Source organism: Bos javanicus, chromosome 2 (assembly GCF_032452875.1).
Source record: "Bos javanicus breed banteng chromosome 2, ARS-OSU_banteng_1.0, whole genome shotgun sequence".
NCBI classification, from domain to species: Eukaryota; Metazoa; Chordata; class Mammalia; order Artiodactyla; family Bovidae; genus Bos; species Bos javanicus.
Window position 1 is genome coordinate 62,325,994 of NC_083869.1, and position 22,063 is coordinate 62,348,056.

General features: G+C 38.6%; 1 protein-coding gene across 2 annotated transcripts in view; it reads left to right on the forward strand.

Moving 5' to 3' along the window:
• Positions 1-582: 582 nt before the first annotated feature.
• MAP3K19 (mitogen-activated protein kinase kinase kinase 19) overlaps positions 583-22,063 on the forward strand; it is a 59,804-nt gene continuing 38,323 nt past the window's right edge. Inside the window, exons 1-6 of one of the 2 annotated variants that reach the window (XM_061439382.1) lie at positions 583-987; positions 6,865-7,060; positions 10,588-10,776; positions 12,715-12,869; positions 17,525-17,640; positions 20,249-20,364. In XM_061439382.1, coding sequence (XP_061295366.1) covers positions 6,884-7,060; positions 10,588-10,776; positions 12,715-12,869; positions 17,525-17,640; positions 20,249-20,364 — 753 coding nt within the window. In that variant the 5' untranslated portion in view covers positions 583-987; positions 6,865-6,883. The remainder of the gene's footprint in view (positions 988-6,864; positions 7,061-10,587; positions 10,777-12,714; positions 12,870-17,524; positions 17,641-20,248; positions 20,365-22,063) is intronic. The other variant, XM_061439373.1, reaches the window with a different exon arrangement.

Below are 22,063 nucleotides of genomic sequence, written 5' to 3' on the forward strand. Positions count from 1 at the left end.
AAGGGTTGCATCTCATGTGAAGGATGAGTCTAGTAAGCGTTTAATAAATGTTAGTTGTTGCTATGATAAAATACCTGAACTCTATTCAGTTGAGTATATATAGTGTGAAGTATATGGTTAGAAGAGAAACCCCTGCATGCTACTACTGTAGAAAGAATTTGGCAGCACACAGATGCCAGGTGATGTTATGCTGTGGATTGACCTGAGTCTACTTCCTCAAGAGTATGCTTTTATAGACCATAATTTTAAAGTCTCTTTCACCTGGGTTTATTACCACTTATGACTCAGACAAAAATGCAGTCTATTTATTGAAATTTTTGCTTGATAATAGCACAAGTCCGGACAAGAAATATATCCTCATATAAGAATTTCCATTTATTAGTGTTTTCTCGAGCATGATTCTAAGGATACAACCAGTTTGGGGATAATCTATGGGATCCTCCCCATAACCTATATTCAGATTTGGAAAGAGACCCATTTGGCACATTACAGTGATTATAAAGGTACAGCTTTCCTGGAAAAAATCTCAGTGGGTAAGGTAACAACGACATTTGTGCCAAACAGGCAAATGCATAGGAGTCTAACTCTTTCAAGCTTTTAAACAGAACTCTGAAGAATGTACAACACTTATTTCCCTTCTTGAATAAGACTGTCCCACTTTCAAGTCTCCAAGCTAAATGCACAGTGGATGGTTGCCCAGGTGACAGCCCGTAAACTAAGCAGTCTCTGCAGCTAACTGAAGAGTTTGTACACACAGAACCAGCTGCAATTATCTTTTTATTTTACAAGTACTTGGAGCTGTGAAACATTGGAAAATAATCAAAGAAAAAAATCTATATTTATGCTGCTTCTAAATGGATCCCTTGTTGAAGTGTGGGTTGACAGCTGTTCCAGGAATCAGTGCCTTGATGAATTAGGATGATATTGACTGCTGTTTGTCTTGGTGTCTCAACTGTGTACCAACTTCCTCAGCAAAACATAGAACAGGTAAGCCGAATCTCCACTTTTCACCACATTTTATGTTCCAACTTTTTTTTCTCCCCAGAGATGTCCCAGTGGAGGAACATTAGGTAAACTGATAGAGGAAACTATCTCCTAATCTCAAATAATTATATCCTCAGAGTTCTTGGAATAAGCTATTTTTGACTTTTCGAGTATTGAGATAATCCCTTCTAATACTTTACAAAAATGACTCTAGACCATAGGCTAACTGCATAAGGACAAAAAGTATACAAAAATACTTGTGTTCATTGAATTATACCCAGGAACAACCTTTTATTTTAGTTTAATCACCTGTACATCTGTTAATTTTATTTGGTATAAACCTTCTTGAACTACTCAGTATTATATGTGTCCTCAGTCGTATTTTCTCAACATGAAAAGGGATTCCCATTATTTTAAGTCTTAATTACATAAGATTCCAAATCAAATGTATATAATAATAAAAAGATTTTGTTTTACAAGTAGGTTAACCATGCATATAATTAAAAATTTTAAAAAAAGAACTGGGCTTCAACAGATGCTAAGCCAGAAATCCCTGTGGAATGAAATGTTATTGCTTAAAAATATCATCAGTCCTAACAATCCTAAAAGAAAAATTGAGAAAAGCTTTTTTATGAAAAAATTTAAGCTGTGACTGTACAGAGTGAAGATCAGAAGAGGAAATGGAACTCACTAATAAAAAGCCAAGTGGGTCTGTCCACGATAATTGAAAGAGCACTTGCTATATGCTGATTCAATCATCATCTTCCTTCAGTCACAACTGAGAGTGAGATGGTAGATGGTCAAACTAAGACCACACTGCCCAGTATTATAGTGATTTGACTTGATAACTCTCAGATTGCAGTTGGCTTAAATCTTAATTTTATTTTTTATTTATGAGATAGATACTACTTTTGAAATACTCTCGCTTAAAGGTTATATTAAAGAGCTTAACTACAGTCCCATAACATACATTGTCATTTCATTGCTAGATGTGATAACCTGGGGGAAAAATACCTTTGAGGTTTTATTTCCACATTATGAGTTAGCTGGGGATATAAATATGTATTTCTTATCTAGTTGTTATTTGAATATCCAATTTCCAGCTTTATTGAAGGACAGGTTTTAATTAACTTTTGTTTTTGAACGCATTTCTTTTAACTGAAATGATACTGCAAATATTGTTTCAGTAGTAAGTATATAAATGCAACTTGCAAAGCAGTTTGCTGGGACAGACATACATATGGGTTTCAAATTTTTCTGTGGCCTGATTTTGAGAGTATCATTTGCTCGTCAGCTTTGTTTTAAAGTTCCAAGTACCCTGCTTATTCAATGTTAATGATTAGGATAATGATGCTTAAGTGACGGCAATCAACCAAATGCCTGCTTTATTTAGAAGAGCTGAAAGGAAACTGACAGGCACTGCTGGTGGGAGTGGAAATTGGCACAGCCACTGTGGAGAACAATCCAGTAGTATTAGTGAAATTAAATATACTCAAACCATTCACCTCAGAGGAACACAGGCGCAGTGCATGATAAGGCCTGAACAGGCTACTTATCACAGTGTTGCTTGTGGAGTGGGAAGTGGAAGGCCACTTAGATGTCCATCACCAAGGGAAGAGACACTGAATATGATCCTTACTATTCAGCCCTTAGAAACAACCAACCAGAGGTACACAAAAGTATAAGGCTAAAGCTTAAGAACAACACGTCAAGTTAAAAAATAAGTAACAAGATCTTTAGTACATTATCATTTATGAAATTTAAAATATGCCCACACACATAACAGCACCGTTGGCCTTACAAAGATACATATCTGAGGATACCGCTTGGGCACATTAGACTGGGCTCCTGCGAGGCAGGTGTGGGGGCAGAATGGAGCAGAGATGAAGGTGGAAAAACATGAAACGAGAGAAGTCAGACATGGCCCAATACTGCTAATTAGGAATATGATTAACCCACATCCCTTTAAGGTCCAGCAAGGAAATGAAAATAGGCCTATTTTACAAATGTTCCTTTATTATGCTAGTTGTGTTAAATGTTTTGAGCACTCCTGCTCTCATCTCTCCAGCATGAGATCCCTTTTTATTAATGCCTATGTCTAGTTTTTCTCATCTGTAAAATACAGGTAACAGTACTACTGTTCTGATGGTGGTGTTTGAAATGTAAAAATAAAATATATGGAAAGCATTTAGAAGAGAATATGGCATGTGGATCTTCCCTGTAGCTCATATGGTAAAGAACCTGCCTGCAATGCAGGAGACCCGAGTTCGAGCCCTGGGTTGGTAAGATCCTCTGGAGAAGGGAATGGCAATCCACTCCAGTATTTTTGCCTGGATAATCCCATGGACAGAGGAGCCTGGTGGGCTACAGTTCGTGGGGTCTCAAAGAGCCGGACACAACTGAGCGACTAACACTACTACTACTATAGCATGTGGTAAGCATTCAATCAATGTTGGAGATTATTGCTGATATTATATTATCGTTAGTATGTAACATCACTTTGAGAAAAAGTAGAGGAAAACTTGAGAAACTGCTTCTCTATTTCCATTTATTATTTATTAGAAACTTGGAGGAAAAGCTAGTATTTATCCTAAGAACTTTAAATCAAAAGGAATAAGTGGTAATGATAAATGTCAACTAGAAAGTAAAGTGAATTGCAAAGAAAATTGTGGATTGGATTCAAATTACTAGGTCAGTATTTCCAAAAGTTGCCTAATATTAGGAATCACCTGAAAGCTTGAGCAAAAAAGGTATGTACTAGAGACAGAAAAAAGATAAGTGGTTGCCAGGGATTAGGAAGGAGGGGAGCTTGAATAGGTGAGACAAAAAATAGTGAAACTACTGTATACTATAATGGTAGATGCGTGTCATTGTATATTTGTCCAAACTCCTAGAATGTGCCACACCAAGATTGAACCCTAATGTAAATTCTGGACTCTGGATAATAATGATACATCAATGCAGGTTCATCAAGTATAACAAAGGTGCTACTCTGGTGCTGAATGTTCATGGTGGGGAGGTGTGTGTGTGTGTGGTGAGTGGTGGAGGGTCAAGAAGACATATGGGGAACTCACTGTGGTTTCCACTTAATTTTGTTGTGAGCTTGAACTACTGTAAAATATAAAGTCTATTTTAAAATAAACTATTAAATTTTTTTAATTAAAAAAATGAAGAGAGTCCCCCACTTCATTCCAGACCTACCCAGTCAAAAGGAACCTAGGAACCTATTTATAACCAGTGGACAGCCTAATTCTTATATTTCAGGCTAGTTTAGGAAACTGCACTAAGCTAAGGTCACATTTTTTTTTTTTAATTGAAGGAGACAAGACACTCTTCTACATGCTGTGCTGTCTCTGTTGCTGACCTCAGCACTTATCATTCTGTAAAAGCAAATGCTTGCCTCTCCCAACATCAGGTCTTCCCTGATTGCCCAATAATATCCTCTTGGACTCATGTTTCATTTTCTATGGCCAGTAAGTCACATTCCTGTTAAGTTTTACTTTCAAAATTTTGTTTCTTCCTTTCCATTCCTTGTCATAGGAATCTTACTAAAGTTACCATGTTCCTATACCACTACTGTGTGTAGAATAGCTAGCTAACAGGAAGTTGTTTGGGTAGCACAGTGGTAAAGAATCTGCTTGCTAATGAAGGAGATGCAAGAGACCTGGGTTCGATCCCTGGGTCCTGAAGATCCCCAGAAGGAGGAAATGGCAACCCACTCCACTATTCTTGCCTGGAAAATTCCATGCACAGAGGAGTCTGATGGGTTATAGTCCATAGGGTGGCAAAGAGTCAGACATGACTGAGCACAGTAGCAGCAGTAGGAAGCTGCTCACAGGGAGCTCAGCTTAGTGCTTTGTAATGACCTAGATGGTGGGATGGGGGCTGGGAGGGAGGCTTAAGAGGGAAAGGATATATACATACATATATATATATAGATATATAGCTGATTCACTTTGTTGTATAGCAGAGACAAACACAACATTGTAAAGCAATTATAATTCCTTTTTTTTTTTTAAAGGACCATGTTCCTAAAAGGCACTACCCAAAATATTCCATGGGCTTCCCAACCTGTTGAGAAGTAAAAGAGTAAATTCCTACAGGACCATTTTCTCCTCATTGTTCCTAGGTATAGACTTTTGTTCATACTCTTTTCCTGGTCAAAACTACTCTTTCTCCTTTATTCTGGTTTTCCAGTTATTATTAATACGTTTCTTTTCACATCATATTCCAGCCCACATGGCCATTCCATTTCTCCATTATTTGTTGTTTGACACTTTTAAAATTTTTATCTGAACTATTTTATGCTATGTTCTATTGTGCAGGTCAGTAAAAGTTCTTGAAGGACGTATAGTATCCTCTTAAATAATGGATAAATTTCTCAAATTGAATTATTTCTGGGGTGAAGTACACAAACTTTTTGAGAAAGAAAGAAGGCTTAAGTAGTCTGGCCCATGAATACTGAAGGCAGTTAAATATTTAGGACATTGAAGACCAATTCTAGACATTTCCTTATTTATTTTTCTTAGCTTTTCACTATAAAATTGTGCTATGAAATGCCTTTTGTTCTTTTTCTTTGTGCCAAATATCAGTGCATTGTAAGTAAATTGCCCACTCAATGAAATAGCCTGTGCTTACAGACAGTGACAATGGTATCAGAATTTGAAGCTGGAAAATAGAATCTGAAAAAAAGATTTTGTGCTATTTCCAACAGTAAGACACTCCACCAGGAGGTCGTTGGTGACTTCAGAAATGGCAATTTAAGATATATTTCAATGATTTGGAAAACCGAGATAGGATATTTAAAATTAGGACTTTCCTGGAAAATCTAGAATGGTATTAACCATATTCTTTTATGACTCACACTGTGCTAGAATTATGGAGGACACACAAACCCAAGACATGTAGATCAGATCAGATCAGATCAGTCACTCAGTCGTGTCCGACTCTTTGTGACCCCATGAATTGCAGCACGCCAGGCCTCCCTGTCCATCACCAACTCCCGGAGTTCACACAGACTCACATCCATCGAGTCAGTGATGCCATCCAGCCATCTCATCCTCTGTCATCCCCTTCTCCTCCTGCCCCCAATCCCTCCCAGCATCAGAGTCTTTTCCAATGAGTTTACTCTTCGCATGAGGTGGCCAAAGTACTGGAGTTTCAGCTTTAGCATCATTCTTTCCCTGCTATTGAAGAGTTGGCAGTATTATTGGGAAGACAGGGGCTCTAATAAAGAAAGTAATTACAGGAGTTTTAATAAACAACACTAAAGAAAATAAAATTCTACAATAATTCTCACCAATTGGATGTGCCAATGCTTTGTATATAGTGTTTCAGATCCTCACCAACCATTTGAAGGGGGATTATCATTTCCATATTGGAAGATGAGAAAGGAAGTTCAGAAAAGTTGAGTGAGATGCCCAAAGTCACAATGTGGAGGTGGGATTTGAATCCAGGTTTTTTCAGACCCCAAAGCCTGTACTCTTTCCATTCTGGTGTTGACCCATCCTTTCTTCTTCTGTACCACAGCAGATCTGCAAAGTGACAGTGAAAGTATTATTGTTCCTAATTTAAAATATGTATGCAAAATTTTTTTAAATGTATGCAAAGAACCAAGACTGACAGTTTTCCTCTTTTTCAAAATTGCCTTTAAATCTGTTATAATATTTCACACATCGTGTCTGACTCTTAGCGACCCCACGGACTGCAGCCTACCAGGCTCCTGCGTCCATGAGATTTTTCAGGCAAGAGTACTGGAGTGGGGTGCCATTGCCTTCTCCAAAAAAAAAGGAACAGGTGACACTAAAGGTAGAATATGTTACATTTAAACCACCCACTACTTTGTTGGATCTCATTTAATTAGTTTCTTTCCTCTTGCAGGCAATTACATGGAACTAGCATGATGAATAAAAATAAACTGATTCATGAATTTCTGGAAGTAGTTTCAAGAGGTGATGTGGAACTCATCTGTGACCATATTGCTAAAGTCCATTCCATCCTTGGAAACCTTGACTTTCAGCATCCAAAGACTGGGAATACACCTCTCATTACTGCAGCAGAAGAAAATCTAACAGAGGTAATATGTGGTGTCCAGGGGCCCTTGGATGGTCTTCTAAGTGAAGGATTCCAAGAATGAAATGGTTAGGAATAGCATAGTCACCTACTTTCAAAAAGGAATATTTGAGAGCACAAAGCAGGGGTGGGGGGTAGCAGCTGGAGAGAATACTGAGAAACCCTAAATGATCCAGACACCACCATCTTTATTCATTTCTTCACTCAGTCAACAGATACTCCCAAAATACCCAAGGCAATATACCAGACTTCATGATTCATACCATGGTGGGTGAACCAAATACAGGCATCACCCTTGAAGAGCAGCTTATGGTCTAGTGGGACCACATAACGGAGTCTGAATTTTTCCCTCCTTCCCCACAACCCACACCCAGCCCCATCAGTACTTGGAAATTTGTCCCCTGGTCCAAACAGGTGCGCAAAATCCTGAAAGTAGGGGAAGAGGAGTAAATAAATAATGAGACTTAAAGGGGCAGAAAACTGTCCTCTTTGTTGTTGTTATATGTCCAGCTTAGCAGGCCTGACGCATCTAAGTAATGGATAAATTAATGAATAAATAATCCATTTGTGTCTTATTGATCATTTACAAAATTGTGTATGGGAACTTAAAAGATTCTTTTAAAGAATGCAAGGATTTCCCTGCCAGTCCAGTGGTTTAGGCCTCTGCATTCCCAACGCAAGGGGCATAGATTCAATCCCTGGTTGGGGAACTAAGATCCTTCATGCCGTACAGCGAGGCCTAGAAAAAAAAAAGAATGCAAGTAAAAGTGACAGCAATATGGGCACTTGGAATTGGGGAGGGGCATCAAGGAGGAGACTTCAAGGGGAAGAGAAGAAATGAGTGAAAATTCAAGACAAATTTCACCCAACTGCATACCTCAGTGCCTCTACAAGTTCTTGGAGGGCTAAATGCAAATGGACTGTTAACTCTGGTTGGCCATCTTTGCTTCCACAATTACCCTCTTTCTTGACTTTATTCCTAGCTCTGTTTCTATCTTGACTCCTTTCTATTAACACTTTTATAACAAAGTATAAAATATAGCATATATGCTTTTTTAAAAATAATATTTATTTTTGGCTGTGCTGGGTCTTTGTTGCTGGCTTTTCTCTAGTTGCAGGGCAGGGGTTTCTCACAGTGGTTTTTCTTGTTCTGGAGCGTGGACTCTAGGGTGTGCAGGCTTCAGTAGTTGGAATATGAGGACTCAGCATATATGCTTTTTTTTAAAAAAAGGAAAACCATGACAGTAGCACCATTGTATCTACCATCCAAAACAAAAAATTAAATCATTGCAGTGCCTCAAAAGCCCTCTAAATGCTCATCATGAATTGTGCCCCCACACTTCATAATCTTGAATTTGGGGTATACACAGATATTACACTAATTCCTCATATATTTAGAGGGGTGCTTCCCAGGCGGTGCTAGTGGTAAAGAACCCATCTGCCAATGCAGGAGACATAAATGACAAGAGTTCCATCCCTGGGTAGGGAAGATCCCCTGGAGGAGGGCATCACAACCCACTGTAGTATTCTTGCCTAAAGAATCCCCATGGACAGAGTAGCCTGGTGGGCTACAGTCCACAGCGTCACACGACTGAAGTGACTTAGCAGGCACGCATGCATACATCTAGAGACAGAAGCCTTAAAAATCACTGTACATTGAATGGCTCAAAGGACCAATCATGTTATATTTCCCTCTTCATTGTGAATCTTGCCCAAACCTCATTAGCTGAATTCAGAGGACTCAGTTCCCCCAAGGGACTGGGCAGGATGCTGACTTGGGAACCTGAATCCAAGTGAGCCATGAAAGTTTGAGTCTCTCACCTCCTCAAAGTCACCAAAATTTTCATGTGGGTGACTGCAAACTTCAATCCTCTTAAGATAGGGCAACTGAGGATGAGGTATAGGTGGAGGGAAGGATTCGGAACATGGTAAGAGAGAGTGGCTTTAGGCCAATAAAAAAGATGCATATACTTTTAGTTTCCAGAAACATGCTGCTCAGCCAAATGAACTCCCAGTGTTTTTTGTTCATACAAAGCCTTAGATCAGGTAGCAAGGTCATTATTATTGACACCATCTATTTGGAGATCCAACCAGTCCATTCTGAAGGAGATCAGCCCTGGGATTTCTTTGGAAGGAATGATGCTAAAGCTGAAACTCCAATACTTTGGCCACCTCATGCGAAGAGTTGACTCACTGGAAAAGACTCTGATGCTGGGAGGGATTGAGGGCAGGAGGAGAAGGGGACACCAGAGGATGAGATGGCTGGATGGCATCACTGACTCGATAGATGTGAGTCTGAGTGAACTCCGGGAGTTGGTGATGGACGGGGAGGCCTGGCGTGCTGCGATTCATGGGGTCGCAAAGAGTCGGACACGACTGAGCGACTGATCTGATCTGATCTGATCTGATTTCCCCTTCAGAGATCCCTTGTCTTCAAGGCCACAGCCATATTGCTTTGACTGGATCTGGGGTTTGTAGCCTTTGGTTGACTCAGGCTTAACTTTCACAGCAGGACCTTTTTTTTAAAAAAAAAAAGGATTCTACCTTGATCTGAATAATTTGCTGACCCATTGTGATAATAGCATTTTGTAAATTTTCACCCAGTTTAACATAAAGGCCAGAGGAGTTTTCTGGGGCAGCAGGACTAATCACAAAGAATTTGTCTAGATTTCTTTGTATCTGTTTCTCTTTCTTTAGTGGGTGACTATCAGCATTGTAACCCATTGCAGGCCAGGAAGAACCTGAACTAGTGTTAATTCCTCATTTGTGATTTACCATAAATATTTGTCTGTCTCAAATCCCCTCAAAAGGGCTAGAGCTCCCTTTAAGTAGCTAAAACCCACTGGAAAAAATTCTGAGACTGTTTACCTGTCTTGTTCGTGGCTGGAGTCTCAGCACCAAAGTCAGGTCTTGACACACATGAGTCCCTTAATCCGTAACTGTTGAATAAATTAACCCATTACCATTTTAAATAGAGTTTATTCTCTCCCTAAAAATACTTGTGGAAATACCTGAAACATTCAAGAATCTATAAGCCTGAATTTGGGGGTTCTATATTCTAAATTATAGATAACAGTAACAGGAAGACTTCAACATTTTATGTGGGTTTAACATAAAATATTCACAGACTTTTAGTTAAAAAAAAATAGTATCTCCAAACTATCCATATCTTGGAGATTTTTGTCTCTCAAATTTTAAAAAAGGCAAATGGCAGTTGTATGTGCCTTCTAAGTCACTACAGTCATGTCCAACTCTTTGCAACCCTATGGGCTGTAATCTGCCAGGCTCCCCTGTCCATTGGATTCTCCAGACAAAAATACTGGAGTGGGTTGTCATGTCCTCCTCCAGGGGATCTTCCTGACCTAGGATTGAACCTCCTATATTGGCAGTCAGGTTCTTTACCACTAGAGCCACCATTTTTATGCCTATCTTACTCTCATTTCTTATATCTTGAATCAGAGCTGTGTCCAACTAAGTAAGTTTTCTACCCAACTCTGAAGACATGATTGTAAGAATGCTGTGATTCTGCAGGTTGTTGGATTTCTTCTGGAAAAGGGAGCAGATATCACCCTGTGTAATTACAGCAATCAAACCGCAGTCCATGTGGCTAATTGTGATGTCCAAAGACAACTCTTGGCCATCAATGGAATCCAAGCTCCCCAAATGCAACTTCTGCAAAGCTCATGGCAAGGTGATCTTGAACAACTTCAACACTTGCTGGTCAGTTAATTCAGTGTTTGCTTCTGTCTTTGGGTGAGTGGGTGAGACTTGAAAAGAGAACAGACTACACATGACTCCTTCTAAAGAAAAATAAGTTCTTTTCAAATGCAGTCCCAGAAAGTTTCAGGCAGGACATATGAGACAGAAACAGGATTAAATGGGACACTTGGGGTGGAAAACAAGATAATAAAAGAACACAGCAGCACAGCCTATTTACACCTTCTTTCTAGCTGGATGGGAGAAGTCATGTAGCACCCCTGAGAAATGATGTCCTCCCAAAGATGCCCCTGGAGAACCACTGTCAACTTGCTCAGAGGTGTTCCCTTGACATCACTGCCATTTGTACAATTGCTGTTCAGATCCCTTCGGACCATCTGCAGTTATTATCTTTATCCTGAAAAGGGAATCAGAGAGACTATGCTTTGCATAATATTTAGCTGGAATGAAAGTGAAGAGAATACATTTTTCAAAATGCTGTCTTTTTAGGGTATTGATCTTCTTCTTATTCAGATTTTTCTGCCCATAGAGACTCTTTTCCAGAGTAACTTGCGAAACCACATGCATAAGCAAGGACATTCATTATTGGCGAACAGGCTCTTGGCATTTACCTTCTGAGGTACTGTCAGATCACATGACCTTCCATCTGAAAGAAAATCAATTGCTGCTAGGAAACAGCTTCTTCTATTCCCTTACAGTAGAGACACAAACAGATAAAGAAGAAGTGAAAGATATTCTGGTCACCTAGAGTTCAAGGAAATGGACAACAAAATCCAAAGGACTCTAAATTCTTCTATTGTGCTAAATGATAGTCTAAAATTGCCATATATCATAAAGTGAGGCTTAGAAATGTTTTTGGAATACTTTGAATTTCATTTTAATGGCATTTTTTGGACAACTGTTGTTGTAATTCAATGTCTTTTTTTCATAACCATATTTTTCACTTCTAAAGATAAGCCTCCAAGTTTTAAAAACATATACCTGTAACTGGATCCAGAGCTTAATCAACAGATGTTCAATTAATGTGCTATTGCAAAACTATTCTCAGATCAAAACTTTTATGCTGGTTCTAACTAATAATAAACATTTATATAAGAGGTGGTGTCTTTTCAGAGACTGAAAAAAAAAAATACTAACTAATTAATTCCCACAGCACCCCTCTGAGGTAATATCATTATCTCTAGTCTGTCCCTGGAGAAACTGAGGTAGATGCTGACTATATTGATGTGGCATAAAGTGAAATACAGATGGAAATTCGTGAATTACTTTGACCTGTAAAATAAACAATTCAGACAATTTGGCCTTCCAGTAGCTTCTCAGCTCTGAATTTTCCAGATTAAATTTTACTAAAACAACAAATAGCATCTATACATCCACCTCCATTTGATTGTATAAATCCTGTTCAATAAGTTACCTTGTAATTGTAAACCAGTCATTCACTCCACAGATGTTTTCTGAGCATGGTCAGACACTCTGCTCAGTGCTTTTCATTTCCTGTTTCCAATCATCCAAACAATCCTATAAGAAAGGACCTGAAGACCCTGAAGTTCAGGGAATAAGATTGCCAGATTTTGCAAATAAAAATACAGGACACTCATTAAAATTGAATGACACTCATTGAATTTCAAGTAAATACCAACTATTTGGTATTTAACTAGCTGTCCCTTATTTCATCAGGGTGATTTTATCAACTTTTAACAGAATGTCCTTGATATAACCCTGTCAGGGAAGTTAAATAACCAATTTAAGGACCTCAAATTCAAACTCCAATCTGTCTGTCTCAGGTTTGTGTTATTTCAGTTCATCAGCTCCTCTCAAGATATTGAGGAACAGTATCTTGAAATTAAAATGAGAATTTGGCCAGGTGATGAAAATGTAAAGATTAGTATTAATGGACATGCAGTAAAGACATAATAGAAATAAAGCTTCATGTTTTTAAAGGCATCTGAAGAGTTCCTGGATATAAATTTCCCAAACCAACATGGCTTGACCCCTCTGATGCTGGCTGTGAGAGATGTGGACCTGTTTGAAAGGCTTGATATGTTAACGCTCTATAGACCTGCGGAGGTTCTCTCTGAGCTTCTCAGGCATCATGCGTGAGTATCAGGTGGTTAGCCAGTACCCATGGAAGGGCGTCTCTGCCATTGTTACTTACAAAGTCATTTGCAAACCTAGATATATAGATTGTTTGTATATACATGTATACTGTGGTGCTCACTCACATCTGACTGTTTGTGACTCCATGGACTATAGCCCACAAGGTTCCTCTGTCCATGGGATTTTCCAGGAAAAAATACTGGAGTGGATTGCCATTTCCTACTCCAAGGGATCTTCCTGACCCAGGGATCAAATCCGTGTCTCTTGTATGTGGATTCTTTACCACTGTGCCACCTAGGAAGCCCCTTATACCTGTATACATGTATATGTATAATGTATATTATAAAATACTGTATGTATACAAAGATAAATATAATGTATATACATATATATATGAAATGCCCATGCATATTCATAAATGGGACTTCAAAGTTGCAAAGTGATGTACAGATGTTAGAGGTTGCTATCTATTATTTTTATGATATTGTCCTTTTATTTCATTTGTTTAAATACTTCCTCTTTGGTGTTCCTGAGACTGTCAAATAATTCTTGAGTATGTAGCTCCTTACCCCCAAAATGTTATTAAATATTCCAGAAAGCATTGTCAATTATCAAAAATAAATTATAGTAGTGATTTCCAATTATGTGATAGTTACATTTTGGGAATTCCCTGGTGGGCCAGTGGTCAAAACTCCAAGCTTCCAGTGCCAGGGGCGAGGGTTCAATCCCTGGTCGGGAAACTAAGATCCTGCATACTTCATGCTGTGGCCAAAAAAAATTACATGTCAACACACTCTTTTAGGAGGAGGGAGATAAATCTTTTTTTTAATTAGAGGGCTAATAAGCAGTCTTTCATGTCAGAAATGCAGTTTCCTAATGCTGTTGCTGTGGCTTCCCGAGTGGCACAGGGGTAAAGAATCCGCCTGCCAATGCAGGAGACGTAAGAGACACAGGTTTGATCCCTGGGTCGGGAAGCTCCCCTGGAGAAGAAATGGCAACACTCCAGTATTCTTGCCTGGGAAATCCCATGGGCCGAGGAGCCTGGCAGGTTACAGTCCATTGGGTTACAAAGAGTCAGACACGACTGAGTGACTGAGCGTGCATACACGCAATGCTGCTTGTTACCTGTTTATCTTGTCATCAAAAAAGAAGAGATGGCCAAAGCTCTTCCTCAGTATTGCATATGCATTTTTTGTGGGGAATAAAAAAGGAAGAAGGAACTTCCAAGACAAAAGTATAATCAAGAACACGATCTATTTTAAAAGAATCAGTTATTGTAATAGGATGAAGATGGAAGTCTGAAGCTACCTCAGACTTCCTGTGCATACTAGTTGCTCAGTCGTGACCGACTCTTTGCGATCCCATGGATTGTAGCCCATGGAATGTAGCCCATTTTTCAGGCAAGAATACTGGAGCAGGTTGCCATTTCCTCCTCCAAGGGATCTTCCTGACCCAGGGATCAAACCTGAGTCTCCTGCACTGGAGGTGGATTCTTTACTGCTGAGCCATCAGGGAAGTGACCTGAGACTTCAGTGTTAATAGCTGAGGAGATTGTTAAAAACGGAGATTACTGGACATCAACCCAGACATGGTGTTCAATAAGCCTGAAGTGGGGGCCAGAAAGCATGAAATCAAACACCACTTGGAGAAACACTAATCAAGGTAGATGAGCAAACTAGAGATATCAAGGGAACATTTCATGCAAAGATGGGCACAATGAAGGACAGAAATGGTATGGACCTAACAGAAACAGAAAATATTAAGTAGAGGTGGCAAGAATACACAGAGGAACTATACAAAAAAGATCTTCATGACCCAGATAACCATGATGGTGTGATCACTCACCTAGAGCCAGACATCTTGGAATGCAAAGTCAAGTGGGACTTAGGAAGCATCACTACGAACAAAGCTAGTGGAGGTGATGAAATTCCAGTTGAGCCATTTCAAGTCCTAAAAGATGATGCTGTGAAAGTACTGCACTCAGTATGCTAGCAAATTTGGAAAACTCAGCAGTGGCCACAGGACTGGAAAAGGTCAGCTTTCATTCTAATCCCAAAGAAAGGCAATGCCAAAGAATGCTCAAACTACCACACAATTGCACTCATCTCACATGCTAGTAAAGTAATGCTCAAAATTCTCCAAGCCAGGCTTCAACAGTACGTGAACTGTGAACTCCCAAAGTTCAAGCTGGTTTTAGAAAAGGCAGAAGAACCTGAGATCAAATTGCCAACATCTGTTGGATCATCGAAAAAGCAAGAGAGTTCCAGAAAAACATCTACTTCTGCTTTATCGACTATGCCAAAGCCTTTGACTGTGTGGATCACAACAAACTGTGGGAAATTCTTAATGAGATGGGAATACCAGATCACCTGACCTGTCTCTTGAGAACTCTGTATGCAGGTCAGGAAGCATCAGTTAGAACTGTTGCATGGACATGGAATAACAGTTGGGAAAGGAGTACGTCAAGGCTGCATATTGTCACCCTGCTTATTTAACTTATATGAAGAGTACATCATGAGAAACGCTGGGCTGGAAGAAGCACAAGCTGGAATCAGGATTGCCGGGAGAAATATCAATAACCTCAGATATGCAGATGATACTACCCTTATGGCAGAAAGTGAAGAGGAACTAAAAAGCCTCTAGATGAAAGTGAAAGAGGAGAGTGAAAAAGTTGGCTTAAAGCTCAACATTCAGAAAACTAAGATCATGGCATCCATCCCCATCACTTCATGGGAAATAGATGGGGAAACAGTGGAAACAGTGTCAGACTTTATTTTGGGGGGCTCCAAAATCACTGCAGATGGTGACTGCAGCCAAGACGCTTACTCCTTGGAAGGAAAGTTATGACCAACCTAGATAGCATATTAAAAAGCAGAGACATTACTTTGCCAACAAAGGTGAAAAGAAGAGAGTGAAAAAGTTGGCTTAAAACTCAACATTCAGAAAACTAAGATCATGGCATCTGGTCCCATCACTTCATGGCAAATAGATGGGGAAGCAATGGAAACAGTGACAAACTTTATTTTGGGGGGCTCCAAAATCACTGAGGATGGTGACTACAGCTATGAAATTAAAAAAGGAAAAGTTGGAAGAAAAGTTATGACCAACTTAGACAACGTATTAAACATATTAAAAAGCAGAGACATTACTTGGGCCACAAAGGCCCATCTAGTCAAAGCTATAGTTTTTCCAGCAGTCATATGGATGTGAGAGTTGGACTATAAAGAAACCTGAGCGCCAAAGAATTGATGCTTTTGAACTGTAGTCTTGGAGAAGGCTCTTGAGAGTTCCTTGGACTGCAAGGAGATCTGACCAGCCCATCTTAAAGGAAATCAGTCCTGAATATTCATTGGAAGGACTGATGCTGAAGCTGAAACTCCAGTACTTTCACCACCTGATGCAGAGAACTGACTCATTTGAAAAGACCCTGATGCTGGGAAAGAATGAAAGCAGGAGGAAAAGGGGACCACAGAGGGTGGCATCACTGACATAATGGACATGAATTTGAGTAAACTCCAGGAGTTGGTGATGGATAGGGAGGCCTGGAATGCTGCAATCCATGGGGTTGCAAAGAGTCGAACATGACTGAGCGACTGAATTGAACTGAACTGAGCAAACTAAGGTCCCAGAGAGCTAAGTGACTTGCCTAAGGCCATGTATTAAGGTTAGTGGCAGTCCCTTGATTCTTGGACCTATGCTAATTCTTTTGAACCATGAGCATGGAGGGAGAAAAAGCCCTAAGAATATTATTATAGATCATAAAACATTAACCTGGGACTTCTCTAATGGTCCGGTGGTTAAGGCTCTGTGCTTCCACTGCAGAGGGTGTGGTTCAGGCCCTGGTCGGGGAACAAAGATCCTACATGCCACACATCCAATAAAAACAGAATGTGACTAGTGAAGCAAGTCTAGCCATTGTTTCCCTCACCATAATCTGTAAACAGAGTTCCCATCGTTTACCTTCTGGACCTCTTTGAGCTGATGTCTAATTCTAGGATTCATGGCAGCATAGACAGGAGATTTGCACTGATGCAAGGAACTCTAAGATCAGCCATGGGGCTTAACAATCACAGGACAAGAGGAATGAAAAATCATACAGAGAGGCTCTATGATAAGATCACTCCACTCAACCAAGCGTCTGCGAAATAAGTATGTCAGTTTAATTTCAAGGTGAAATGCTAGGCCATTCTACTAGCATTATTCTATTTTGAATAATAAAAGAGCTCGGTATTAGAATTAGGAAAAAGAAATATTGAGAATAAGCAGTTAGCTAAAGCACTAAGAAGAAAAAAATCAATGAAGCCAGCTATTTGGGATGATAAGACAACAGTTTATCAAGATGTTTTTATCTTTACTTGCTTTATGCGTTATTAAAGAATTATGAAACTTCTTGTCCAAGGTTGAAAATTTTCAGCAAATTATTAGAATGTTTTTAGACTAGAAGTGGCCTAAAATATGCAACATATTCCTTTCAGTTAAAAATCTTGAAAATTTTCTCTCTCTGTCTCTCATGCATTTTGAATTCATTATTGCTATCCCCAAACTATATAAAATTATTTTTATTTATTTGATGTCAATGTTTTTCCTCTCATATTGGTTTTCTTTTTCAATAATTTAACTCAGTAATCTTTGATGTTGATTCTATTCTTCCTAGAGACCCTAAACTCTGTGATTTTAGTGGGAAATCAGCAATACATTATGTGTCACAAATAGAGAGTTTCAGAAAGCAGCAGTTATTGGACATTTTAATGAATTCTATGCCAAAACCAGGTAATATTTTTATTTCACTTTTGAAATTCTCTAGCTATAAAAGCCCTTTTATAGTTTTTTACATGTATTTGATGGATCCTCTTAAAGAAGTCAAGCTAAATGTATATATATGTGTAACTGAATCACTCTGTTGTACAGTAGATGTTAACACAACATTGTAAATAGATACTTTAAATAAATAAAGAAAAAAAGAAATCAAGTGAATAGCTATCTATAATCCAGGGACTTTGTACAAGACCCAAAGTTAGGTACTCTGAGATAGGCAAAGAAGACTAAGATGTGGTCCAAATTTTTGAAAGTGTTCAGTACAGTCAGGGACACACTACATCAGTCAGAGGAGAAAGAGATTGTTATAAACTTAAAAGGGGAAGAAGGACTTGCTGTGGTTCTCTAATGCTGGATAAAATATGAAGGAAGCAAAAAGATGTGATATAGGCATGGAGAAAGCGTCTAAGCAAGACAAAAAACAGCCACAGAAAGAAATGTAATGGAAAAAGTGCCACCGAGCCACGTGTGACTTTGTGAAAACTGCTTGACTTTATTGTCTGATTGGATTTTTGTTGGGAGCTCTGGACAGGGAACAAGGCTATCCCCAGGAAGATTTCATGGAAGAGGTAAGACTCAATCTGGTTCTAAAAAAAACCATGAGAGCTGATTTTGTGGACAGAGGCATCATGCTGTAAGTAAGCATGGCTCATCCCAGGGGCGAACCGGAGACTAAAACCAACAGTTCATGTCAGGGGAAAGGAATGCAGAAGATAGACACACAAAGAGACTGAGTCCATCAAAGAGTCGTTAAATGTCAGACTGAAGGACATTTTTTTTTTTTTTTTTTTGCAATGAAATAGAGTCACTGAAGAATTTTAAGACAGGGAACGATGAAAGCCATGTTTTAGGAGAGGAAGAGACTCATGACAAGCAAGCTCTATTAAGAAACTATAGAAGTACCTGTGCGTGGTTTCAAGGATCAGGAAAAGAGACTTTGGACATGGCGTGTAGTGGGCCTGAGAGGTTCTAGGTATGTGAGTTTAAGAGAATGTGAAAGAATTCACAGAATATAGTGATGCAAAGTTGATAGAGGAGACATATAGACAAGGGTTGAGAGGCTTGAGTTAAACATGATTCCAAAGTTTCAGCCCAGGTTCGAGGCACGATGCTGGGTGCTTGGGGCTGGTGCACTGGGACCAGAGGGATGGTATGGGGAGGGAGGAGGGAGGAGGGTTCGGGATGGGGAACACATGTATACCTGTGGCTGATTCATTTTGATATTTGGCAAAACTAATACAATTATGTAAAGTTTAAAAATAAAATAAAATTAGAAAAAAAATAAAATAAAAAATAAAAAAAGTAAAAAAAAACCTACTTCGTATCACCTAAAGGGAAATGGCAAATTTAATGAAAAAAAAAAAATTAACCTGAGCTATAATCTAAATTTGGATTCAGTTTATTTCCCTTACCAGATGGAATGAACAAGTCTTAGAAATAGTGTTTTGGTTCAAATTAGATTGTTTGAAAAATTAAACTATATGTTTTCAACAACAACAACAACAAAAAACAAAGTTTCAGCCCTAGGAAGTGGGGAGGTAGAAATACAATTAACAAAATAGGAGAACATTATGGCTTGGTGTGGATGTTGAGGTAATGGGTTCTAAAACACTCATTTGATGAGAACTTTTGATCTTCAAAGTAGCAATTTTCTGTAGGCCAGGGCTTGTGGGGAAAGGATTGGCTAAGATGGACTGATGGGTTTCTTTGCAAGTTCTCTACAAGGAGACTGTGAAGATCTGAGAGTAGGTGAGATCACTAAAGGATCGATGATGGTGAGAAAATTGCAGGGGCTGGGCAGAGAATGTACACATGGACGAGGCATAAGAAAGGAAGGAGGAGAATTAGGAGAGAACTGCAAGAAAGAAGGGGTGGGAAGCAGCATCAAATTGAAAAAGAGTTTACAAAGCAGATGTGATAAGAAAGTGAGGGTTTCAATGGTAGGATGGAGGCAATAGAAAGGTTGCAAAGAGTGAAGATAGAAAATATGGTGAACAAATGCAGGCTATGAGTAGAGATCACTCTTTCAATTTTGTATCACTCATACGATCAATGAAATAGGAAGAGATGCAAGAGGAAGAAGTTTTCACGGTAGAGCGCATGCTTATCTGAAAAAATCAAGATAACAGGAGAAGGGTATGTAAGAGAACAGTGTCCCCCAGGAACTAACTGGGAATTCATTGTTTGGTGTTCAGAACTCTGTCAATTTAATGTGGCTTCAAGTGCTAGACAGGAAAGGTGCTCCAAGCAGCTGAGCACTTTTGTCTTCGGCAACTATAGTACAGATATAATTCCCAGCCCCTTATTAGGGGTTACACTTAGCAACATTACCCCCTTTTTAAAAAACAAAAAAACAAAAATGCATTCATTCTGTGGATTCCTTTTGTCCTCACATTTTTTCCGGTAAAAATTATGGCCCAAAGCTTCCTCAGGATCCCAGATTACTATTTCAAGAAAATTTTAAACAAAATGGAACTCATTTTTAGAACCTAATGCTAGATGTTGCTGTGAAATTGCTGGAGATGCAGCTTATCAAAACACATTTTTATGTTTCTTTTGGCAGAAAGACATGCTGAATCATTGCTTGACATTTGTCATGATACAAACTCTTCTCCAACTGATATGATGACAGTTACTAAAAACCAAAATATAATCTTGCAGAGCATTGGCAGCAGTGAGGTAAGATGCTCTAATCTTCACATAGAAAAACTAACAGAAAAAGGGATAACCTACTGCATCTACATTTACTTCATTTATATCTACTTCATTTAAGTTGCTTGAATATTTATAACAAACATATATTACAATTATATATTTAAATGTGATTATAAGGAAACTTAAACCATAATTAATCATAGTGCTTCATGAGTTTAATCTCAAGGCAGTAATTAGCTAGTCAATTCTGAGTCTCATACATTATGCGTGTATGTGTATACCATAGAATATTGTTGCAGCTGAATCCATGCTAAATAATAAAATGTAGCTTGTCTTTATGCATGTTAATGTGAAAGAAGAGAAAATCTTTATTCTGTTCATGTCAAATCCATCCTAGGATACCACAAAGGAGGTGCCTCCTCTTGGTCCTGGTCATTACCCCCTGTCCATGATGAATAACTTCACAAAGTATAGTAATAGTACTAGTAACAAACATTATGACCCACAGAAAATGATGGAATGATTTCCTAAATGTATAATAAACTGTTAACAGTGGTTGCCTAAAAGGACTGAAATGGAGAAGAACTTTGTACTGTATATTCATTTGTATTTTTTTGAATTTTTATAAAATTTAACATAGTCCAAACAGTTAAAAATATTACAACTCTATAGGAATTCCCTGACAGTCTAGTGGTTAGGACTCAATGCTTTCACTGCAGGGGTGGGAGTGGGAGCAAAGTTGGGAGCCCTGGATTCAATCCCTGGTTGGGAAACTAAGATCCCACATGCTGCACAATGGTGACAATTTTTTTAAAATTACTACTCTATATTTTATTGGTAAAAAGAATATGACCACAAATGTGTTTATTTTTACAAGTTAATGAGGTATGGACTATAATAGACAGAACCCATATGAAGAGTTTTAGAGATAGTGTAGTAAGATCTTTTTGTACCTTTCTCTTTCCAAAAATTATTCTAAAACAATAAAGAAAACAAAAACCAAAACTTTAAGTAAAAAAGTAGTCTGAAATAACTATAGATTCAAAAGAACTTGTAAAAAGAGTACAGAGAGCTCCTGTATAACCATCACCAGCTTTCCTCAATGGGAATTATTATAACTGTAGCTGATTGTCTAACCTAGAAAATTGACATTAACCCAACACCACAATGAACTAGACTACAGACCTTCCTTGGATTTCACTGGTTTTTATGTGCGTTCCTTGTTCTTTCTTCTGTTTGTGTGTGCCTGTGTGCATAGTTCTGTGACATTTTATCCCCAGAATCTTTGGTGGAGATACAAAACTGTTCTGTTACCACAAAGGAACCCCCTTACTACACTCTTAATTGCCATGGTCTCTCTGCAACCACTGATCTGTTCTCCATCTCTATTGTTTTATCACTTCAAGAATGTCATATAAATGGCATTATCATACATGTAAACTTTTGAGATTGGCTTTTTCTACTGAGCATAACACTCCTGAGGTAGATCCAAGTTGTTCTATGTATCAATAGTTTCTTTATGTTGCTAAGTAGTATTCTATTACAATTTTATTTTGTCCCACAGTTTATTTAGCTGTCCATCTGTTGAAAGACATTTGGGTTGTTTCCAGTTTGGGGCTATTACATATAAAGCTACTATGAACATCTATGTACAAATTTTTGTGTGAATTTATGTTTTTATTTCTCTAGGATACATGCCCAGGAATCCAATTAGTGGGTCATT